The sequence below is a fragment of the Carassius carassius genome, chromosome 7 (genome assembly GCF_963082965.1).
Source record: "Carassius carassius chromosome 7, fCarCar2.1, whole genome shotgun sequence".
NCBI lineage: Eukaryota > Metazoa > Chordata > Actinopteri > Cypriniformes > Cyprinidae > Carassius > Carassius carassius.
Window position 1 is genome coordinate 19,884,145 of NC_081761.1, and position 10,234 is coordinate 19,894,378.

At 36.7% G+C, this 10,234-nt stretch overlaps 1 protein-coding gene across 1 annotated transcript; it reads right to left on the reverse strand.

The window, feature by feature from the left end:
• Window positions 1–1,309: 1,309 nt before the first annotated feature.
• On the reverse strand, window positions 1,310–10,234 carry LOC132143672 (calsequestrin-2-like). Its single transcript, XM_059554103.1, has 12 exons — window positions 9,629–10,234; window positions 8,314–8,393; window positions 8,062–8,167; window positions 7,635–7,746; window positions 3,885–3,915; window positions 3,819–3,849; window positions 3,514–3,644; window positions 3,374–3,419; window positions 3,209–3,263; window positions 2,603–2,703; window positions 2,438–2,512; window positions 1,310–1,758 (listed from the first exon to the last, which is right to left on the reverse strand). Exons 1-12 carry the CDS (start codon window positions 9,863–9,865, stop codon window positions 1,558–1,560), a joined length of 1,206 nt encoding a protein of 401 aa, XP_059410086.1. The 5' UTR covers window positions 9,866–10,234; the 3' UTR covers window positions 1,310–1,557.

Here is a 10,234-nt window from a genome sequence, read left to right on the forward strand (position 1 = left end):
TTGGTGAGCCTGTGTGAATTGTAGCCTCCATTTCCTGTTCTTAGCTGACAGGAGCGGCACCCGGTGTGGTCTTCTGCTGCTTTAGCCTATCTGCTTCAGGGTTCGATGTGTTGTGCATTAAGAGATGGTATTCTGCATACCTTGGTTGTAATGAGTGGTAATTTGAGTTACTGTTGCCTTTCTGTCATCTCTAACCAGTCTTGCCATTCTCCTCTGACCTCTGACATCAACAAGGCATTTCTTCCACACAAATTCCGCTCACTGGATATTTTCTCTTTTTCGGACCATTCTCTGTAAACCCTAGATTTTTTGAAATACTTAGACCAGCCCGTCTTGCACCAACAACCATTCCACGTTAAGTCACTTAAATCCCCTTTCTTCCCCATTCTGATGCTCGGTTTGAACTTCAGCAAGTCGTCTTCACCTGTCATGTGATTTGGCTAATTAGCAATTTGTGTTACCGAGCAACTGAACAAGTGTACCTAATAAAGTGGCTTGTGTGTGTGTGTGTGTGTGTGTGTGTGTGTGTGTGTGTGTGTGTGTGTGTGTGAAATTCAATTTAACGCATCTTTGCTAAATAAAAGTACTAATTAAAAAGTGTAATAATAATAATAAAAAATAAAAAACAATAATTATTATACGGACGCCAAGCTTTTGAATGCTATAGTGTATAATGTTACAAAAGCTTTTTATTTCAGATAAATGCTGATCTTTGGATCTTTCTATTCATCAAAGAATCCTGAAAAAAAAAAATACTCAATTGTTTTAAATATTGATAATAGTCATAATAATTGTTTAGTTTACTGTACTTCTTTAAAAAAAACATCTTACTGTTCAGAAATATTTAACTGGTAGTTTAAATAGGGACAGTCCATAGACTTCTGGTATTTTTTATACACAGCTAGTTTTAAATACTATAACCTAATCCAAACAGAAAACTTGTTTTCACAAATTAGGGTATTGCTAGATGCCGCCAGAAGGACATTTAATTAGATTTAATCAAATTTCAACTAAACAAGTTCTGCTTCTTTCCATATCTGTGTCTGTTATTATGTGTAAGATATATGTACGGATACATATACATGAGATTAACTGTTCTATTTTTCTATGTATGTGTATTATTTTTTTTTTATTTACGTTTTTGCTGGAAAGAAACTTAAGATTTAGCTTTTTACAAATTTGTCCACTAAACATGAAGAAATATAGGTACATTTAGCAATGTTAATAGAAACAGATTATACAACTGAATATTTTGTGTTCTTTATTGAACGTTGATACATGTCAAATGTCCCATAAAATTCACAAGTAATACTACTGAACAACTTATTTCCTGTAGCCATATTACAGTTCCAGATGAATATACAGCAGCAGAATTATAATATGTCATTATATGTTTTGCATTATCAGATGTCTCTTGCTGGCAATGCAGACAGTTTTATAATAAATCAAGTCAACTCTGTAATTAATAAACCATCAGTCATTAAAATTAACAGAATCAATACAATCTGTGGCAAGATCATTACAGAACTATGTTGTTATAGTTTTTGTATATACCACTTAATCATAATCATCATCATCACCATAATGGTCTTCATCACTACTATCATCATCGATATCGTCGTCGTCGTCGTCATCATCATCATCATCATCATCCTCAGTGTTGACCTTTCCAGAGAGAACGTCCTCTATCCAGTCTTCCAGCTCCTCCGCTGACGGTAAAGCTTCATCATTAGGCATGTTCAACCACACACTGTCAGCCTGATCAACACACACACACACACACACACAAGTAAACACAAGTAAAAGATGATAAGAATACAGAATATTTAGGCTTTGAACCTTATTTTCTGTGAATGTGTGATACTTCTAATTCATTAGGTAAATAAATATAAGAGTAAAAAAAGAACCGTAAACCAACTATTTAACAGTTTGTTTATAATTATAATTAATTGTTTGCATTATCAAGCAGCATAAAGGACTGTTTTAGAAGCGAATGAGGAATGTCTACTTTTCAAATTAAAATTAGATTTGATTTAACTGACTTAAAAATAAATACATAACCCTTTAAGAAAAAAAAATAGAAAATTATCTTTTAAGATTATTCAAGTAATTTTTGCAGCTGACCACTGGTCTTATGTTAAAATTCAGGTGGCATATGGTTTGAAAGCATAAATATGGTTTTCAAATATGTGCAGCAATGTTATATTATTTTCTGTATATTATACAGAAATTAATATATTATTATTTTTATTATTATTATTATTATCTGTGTATGTTATATACTGTTATGTAGTTCTGTATATTATTTAATTGTAGAAGTAGAATATTTCAGCAGTTGTTCCACCTGTAAAATATGTGATTAGATGGTTTATTGTGTTGTATATCATGAATATGTTATGTGGATGAAGAGATATTTTCAAATGAAATTGTTACTCACATCAGTCACATTCACCACACCAATCTGGGGTCTGAAAAGGTCCACCTTAAAGGTTTTCTCCCAATATGTAGTTAACTGAAGACAAATTAACCATCACAATATGGACACAAAGTTTAAGTTCAAGCAGTGAAACACTGTGTAGAAATGGAGGGAATATCGTCTCACCAAAAGAAATTCATCAGGATCAATCCAAACTATGCTGAGATCTGGGTTTTTAGTATTGTCCCTTGCAACCTCCTTTAGAATTTCCAGGAATTCATAACCGTCTATGAAATGAAAAAGGAATAAGCACAAATGAAATGTTAAATGTTAATCTTTATTTGACACTCTAACTTTAGCATTCACTATTCTACATTATTCTATTTAAAATAATAATAATAATAAATAAAAATCTAACTAGCTTTCTAATCTTTTTGTATTCTATTTTATTTCATTTATTATACAATTATAAAAAAAGACCTCTAACACTAGCTTGCTCTATTGTTTTTCTGTTCTATCTGTTTTCTTTTTATTTATTATATTATTTAAAAGTCCTTGCTACATGTACTGCGTTTAAGCTAACTGAGACTTGTTATAGCACTTTTATATAATTGCTCTTTTGTTGTTTTTGATTGCTTCCATTGTCCTCATTTGTAAGTCGCTTTGGATAAAAGCGTCTGCTAAATGACTAAGTAAATGCAATTAAGACAATCATTCTGTGATAATTAATCATGTCTTGGTAATGGCAACAAGAAATGTTCAGCTTGTTCTCAGTTATAAAGAATTGAACACCTGGATCCTCCTCCTCAGCAAAGGCCACAATGTGTATTCCGTCCATGTCATCCTCCTGTTGATTGAGCAGAGACAGATCACTTCAAGTAAAGAACCACCAGCCATTTAATTGACAGTTAACTTTTAATAGGCCTACAGACACTCCCACAATACAGTCTTGCTCACCCAAGTCTCAAACATGTCCTCAGCACGAAGCTTTCTCAGAGTAGGCCTGAGTGAAGATCAAACACTGTTTTTAGAATGAAAATTTATATTTTAGATGATCTCTGGCAATGGCAAAGTTCTGAAGATGCCACTGATAACACCTTCTGTGTTGATTAACAAAATCCACTATCTCCTCCTCTGTGTTGGGTTTGCCAGGAATGGTCACAGGCTCGTCCATGAAGGGCTCATAGAAATCGATTTCATTCATTTTTAGTGTCAGCTGTTTAGCCACCTGCAGCAAGAACCAATTACAAATTAAGCCAATACATAATCCTTTTTCCTCAGAGATGGAAGAGACGCAAGTATCCTCTAACTCTTGTGATTATAAATACAAATTCTTCTATATCAGAATAGCACATCTCATTGTTTTCATTCTTGTTATTGTTAAGGAATGGACTGTACGCACCCCTTTGTCAAAAGTGGCAAAAAACTTCAACCTCTCTGGAACCTCTCTGCAGTCTCTGCTTGGAACCTCTCTGCAGTCACCAGAAAAGCCTTATAATCTGAGAAATAAAAAGAACATAAGAAAAATACAAACACAAATCTAAAAAACTAATAACATGGCAAACAGTGGCAGTGCTGAAGCACTACAAAGCTACTGCTCTCACAACATAACCAGAGGTCACAGCAAAGTCTTCCCAGCTAAAATGGTACTTTTAATAAAAGCTGAAGAGCAGTCTTGTAAAGAAATTAAGCCTTTTTTTGTCATTTTCTCTGCTGTGCCTTTTTAGGGAATGGCTCACTGTATTGATCTCTTTGACCAATTAGGCAGCATTTAATAGTCTGTGATGTTATCATAGTCCCTGTTTTTTCTTCCTCGATGAAATTAATGTACTATATTTTAGATTAATATTTTTATTTTATTTAATATTTTGTATTTGGGAGATTTAATTTTACGCAATAGTCATCCTTTCATTACCGGTTTGTTACTTTTTTGAGCACATAGACCTGAAAATGTAGTAAATCATGAATGCTTTAGAGCCCAGACTTAAGTTTTGTCTCTTTTTCAAGAAGACACTTGGAAGACACTTTTAGTGAAATAGCTGTTTACTAGGAATTTTTTTTTTCAAATATATATTTTCCAAAACATGTTTTCCTTTAAAACTGCAAGAAAACCAAAGCCATGAATCTAAACAAGTTTTGTTTCAAATCTGTGGTTGATATTTGCTCAAAAAAGTTGCTTTTGGAAAAGATTTTGTTTGGAAAAGGTTTAAAAAATCTGTGGCCATAATTCATGTCAAACACGCACTAATTATTACACATAATTAGTCCTCGTATCATGTGTACATTTCAAAATTGCTACTTAAGAATGATTGCATTACATTTTCTCTACTTTTTGCTGATTCTCACTAGGTGTAATGGAAGATCAAGTTTTGGTATGAGTTTGGGTTTGACTTTGAGTTGGTTTCCTGTTCTGTTTCCTTTGTTTGCTTTAGTTAACATTGCTGTTTGATTAATTCATCAAACATTTTTTCTGAATTCTTTCACTCTGTTTGTGTTGTTTATATTTAGATACATGTTATATTTTTCTGTCACTCTTTGTGCCATCTTTGTTCACATTTTGCTGGTTGGTCTGTTCAAGTGTTTTGATATTTCCAGAATCCTGAGTAACTTTGTTATTTATGAGTGTTTGAGTAAATTGAGGCAGCTGCAATTAGATCCTGCTCTTTTATACCTGCTTACAACCATGACGTGACAGATAGATGGAACCCTACATAAAATATGAATCTAGTAGCTCCATCTCTCCCGGGTAGATTACTCCCTTGAAGAGTACAAACAGAGATATTTGGACATTGCTCATCTCTCACTCGTAATGACAACGACAGACTCTGTTTGAGGGGCAGGAATCAGCGCTCAGATAAAGACATGGCTGCCTGGAAATGCTCCTCAAGAGACGTTTGTGGAATATGTGAACTGCGTCCTTTTCCAATGTGGATCCCACTTCACCATCAGCAAGAGAGAAGAAGATCTTTACCCACCCAAAGTCTAGCCCATCCAGCAAATCATTGATCACTCCATGGAAACTGAACCAGAGCCCATCACAGACCCAGAGCCAAAGTTGATGCCCACAAAAGACCAGGTGCCAGAGCTTATGGCCTCTGTGGAGCCAAAGCCTGCAGACACATCTGTCCCAGAGGAAAAAGCTGGCCTACCAGTCTGACGAGGTGCGAGAGCCAGCAACACTGTGTTTTCCAGTGGGCATGCTCATGGAGCTCGAGAGCATGGAGTGGTGCCACAACCATACCCCCATTGCTGAGGGTGAGCTGCAGCTGGTCTATGTGGTATTAGATGAGGATTTCTTCCCCAAAACCTCACTTTCCCACTATTTCTGCCCAGCCCTAAGTCTTTTGTATCACCCCTGGTTCTGCTCAGGCCTGAATCCAGGGTGCGATTTGTGAAAATAACAGGGGGGGATGTTTTGAAACATTTTAATTCATAAAAATAATTAGTGAGAACATGAACTAAATGATGTCATGCACTAATTAGCATATTTAAGACGTAAGTGTGTCATATTGTATTGCCTCCCTATGTTCACATACTGCAATTTAATTTAGCCATTTAATTTAATTCTCAATAAAACAGTTTTTATTACTATATTTTAATGTTTCTGTTGTCAGACAACGGAATGAATATTATGATGACTGAATGGACCTTGGCTTGGTCCATTAAGACTACATAACCAGCTCTCAAACATTAATCTGCACTAATGAAATCAAATACACATACGATAAAGTCAGTGGTTGTGCTGTGACTGATGTCGGCTATACTTGCTTGTAAAATAGAGTTAGAAGCAACAGAATATATATATATTTTTTTACTGAAAGTGCTGCTCCTCTCTGCGCTCGCTGAACACAGCAGATACAGAGAGAGAGGCTCGCGCTGCGAAAGAGAGACCACGCGCTCGTACGGTAGCACCAGAGAGTCTCAGAGACTAAATAATGATTGCCCAAAAAGTCGCTAGATTTGTCACAAGTCGCTTTTTTGGAAAAAAGTCGCTAAAACTAGTGACAAAGTCGCCCAGTTGGCAACTACACTGCCCAGCGGACCGGCTTCAACCGTCTCGCAAGTGTTGATAGGCTATTATTCGTGGGGTGTAACCAATCAGATAGCGGCATGGGCGGGACATTGAGCAAGTCTGCTGAGTGGTGAATACAGAGAGGCTGCACGGCAGCTATATCAGAGCCAGCCAGCCAAGTAGTGCATTTTAAAATTAAATTGAAATTAAATTGATTAATCAAACCACGGATCCATAAGTTTTGTGATCCGTCTCACCACTAGTGTAGTAGCACTGATCACTTTGAGGGGGGGATAAATTTATCCCCACTGGGGATAAAAATAATTAAGCGGAGGCAGGTATACATTGACCATAGGAAATCCTACGCCCTGGACTCCACTTTGGCCCTCTGACCCCTTGGCTCCCCCTGGGCTCCACAGAGTTCCGTCACTCCACAGATTCCACAAGGCACCCTCGTCCCTCTGGCTCCGGCTTGATCAGTTGTTGACCAGTTTCCACCACGGTCTTCAAGTCTTCTGGCTGTGCCTCATCCCTCCATCCCTCTTGTTCTGCCAGGCTCCTCCTTCCCTCCAGCTTCAACTTAGTACTCAATGCGTCCAGCTCTGGCCTGGCCTGCTGAGTCCTCATCAACTCTGCGGTCCTGTGAGCCTGAGCCTTGACTCTCAGGGTCTCAGGAGTCTCCCTGGGTCTTTGGCTCATTAGTTAGTATCTGCCTTGGCCCATCTCCACCTCAGTTGGTCAGGCTCCTGACTACACCATGGTACTGCATCCTAGCGGCTCTGTTGAGGGTCACTTTCTGATCCCCTTGACATCTACTCCTTGGCTCATCCTGCCATCATCTCCTCCCTGGGTTCTACCCTGACCCTTCTGCCAGCTCCACAATCACTTCCTAAACTCCCTCCTTGCCTCCTTTTTTGGACTTATGTTAAGACGCATTGACACACATTTTAAAAGCAGGGTACTGTCACAGTACACAGTACATCACATTTTGGTTTGAGTTATTTTTTCACACTTTACTTTTTTCTTTGTAAGATCTTTTTCAAGGTCCCCTTGAATAGAAATCATGTTCCGGGGAGGTCTACTTGGACCACAGGGCCTCGCGCAATTGTGTGGTTTGTGTGGAGCCTAAACACTACTGATTAGAGCATATCTGTAAAATCATAATTTTACATGCAGAGTATATTGGTAAGCAAAAAAGCCACTCACGTTCAGAGTCTTCCCCCTTAAAGTATCCTATTAGGCGTATGTCTTCATCCATTCGCTCAAAGGCACGTTGTTCCATGGGATTACTGATCAACTCCACTGGGTCCTCCAGCAGCTGAAGAATGATGTAGAACAGACACATTATGAAAATTAACTGAAAGGTTAAGTAAGAAACATTATTCATATGTAAAAAAAAATCTTATAAAAATGTAAATGTATTTAATATTGCTTAATCAGCTTTAATACATTCATTTATACCACCAATCTACTTTATATAGGATTAATATGTAGAAATTACTCTTTAAAGTAACAATTGCAGGTTACTACTTTTGCAGTTAAAGAGCCATGTTAGCAAGATCCATAATCTTTAAAGCTGTTTAAACAATATATCAAAAATCACAGCCACAGTATATGCACAAATTTCACTCACATCTAGCAGGAATTCAACCAGTGTATCTGCAGAGAGCTCTCCATCAAACTCAATCACTCTTTCATCCTTAAACACATAGATGCTTCCTTCCTCCTCCAGTCCTAACGGACAAAGATCACATGATTCAGTGAGGATGCTGTGTGTCAAACCTCAACAATGCCAAGACATATGAGGTGTTTGTTACTGAAACTATAAAGTCAGAAAACTTTATCTAAAAAGCTATGTAATTAGCACAGTGACTCTTACCAAGCTTTTTTTGCAACTTTAGCATCTTTATATGAGTCTACCAATCCAAAACCAATATCCTTGTCTTCGAGAACTTGAGCAGCAAGCTGGTGATGCATGGAAGAGACATATCAGTACCTTCATAGTGTGAGAATTATATACACAACTCTTGTCTATAATAGATATTTAGTCTGGACCAACACTTGTATATCTAAACAGTCATAAACCTGGAAAAGTTTTGTGTAATGTATGGCTGATATCTGCATATAGTTCAATCTATACTTCATTAACTGTTATCTTAAGTAAACCCAGCATTAGTGTTTTTGTCAGCCTCCAAATCAGGTCAGTCTTTACACTAAATTGCACATCAGGTACTGTCTAGACACAGAAAGCAGATGTCTGACACACTGGTGCAGCCAATTGTTACTCTATCAAGCATTTTTTATGGAGCATCTGAAACCATTTTTGATATTCAGGTTTATATAGTACTTCACTCAGCTGCTTATCCTGAAAAGCCTCAGATCTAGTATCTTCAAGGATATTTTATAAGTTAATGATTTCCAACTGGGGGTACTAATGCATGTTCCACAGATCACTTAGGTAAAAAAAATTGATTTGAAACTGGACACTCTGTCGATGACAAATGATTCGTGTCCAAAATAGAGAAAGAAAAAGAAAAGTCTTTAAAAATCGTATTTAAATGAATGTGCCAAGTTGGTATAAATGCAATCTTTGCATCATACTAAATATATCATACCAAAAACTCTCATACCACTTTAAATACAAATGTAATTTAGTTACATTTAAAAAAAAGGTACCTTACATGACCATCCAATAAAACTCCAATATAAAATATAAAAAAATACATATTTTTCATAAACCTTGAAAACAGTGAGTGTACAGTTTTTTTTAAGGTAAACATATCTTACAACCTAAAACACCAATAAAAAAGAGTTAAACTACTAAAAATATCTTACAACCTGAACTAACCTTATCATGTCAGAAAATTTGAAACTACAAGATATTTTAAGTGACTTGTGACTTTGACACAAAGGTTATTCAGCGGTCTTCTCTGATATAATTTCATGTTTTAAAATCAGATTAAAATTATTAAAGCTAAACTGTTAATTTTTTTATTAAAATTAATTTAAAATTAATAATAAAAAAATCCTGCCAGTTTCCACCTCTTGTGTGTGTGATACCTCCTCCCACCCAAATAAAAGTTCATCATAATACATATGATGCTCTCTGGTATGTTCTAAAAATATTCCATTCAATACATCTGTCCTTATTCATCCACCGAAAATTCCTCGGTTGCCTCTTTCTCTCAGTAATATCTTACCTCCAGAACCATCTCCCCCATGTGAAACTGCTGCTGGAGATCCTTATCTGAAGGCAGGGGTTCGTGATACAGCAAACACATCATGTCATACTTCTTTAATGCCTTCTTGTAGTTCCTCTCATTGACATTAAGAACTCTGTCCTTTCCATCGAAACTGGGAAACTCCAGACCCTCCTCTGCAGAAGAGTACAGGAGAAAATCCATGCAGGAAACCAAGACAAGCCAGACAGACAGCATAGCAATGATTAAACAGGTGAATGAAAAGAAGAGACTGATGGAAAAAGTCCAGGTAAGATCCTGCAGGACAGTGAGGCTAACCAACAAAATGAGACTCAATGTGTAGCTCTTCAGCACTAAAAAACATCTAATGCTACAGTATCTTCCTCCCTCTGCCACCTCAGCTCTTCCCAACAATTAGGCAAAGACATCATAGGATAAGATATTTGATAGATGTTCCAATGAGTATTCCCCTGGTGAATTTAGGCCTCTTTTCGTGACCCACTCATTTAAAATCTAAAAATAAATCATGATCTGAAGAAAAAGAGGACAGATATGAGTGCCATAGGGAATGACAGTTCAGGTCCTCAAGATGTAGATGATAATCAT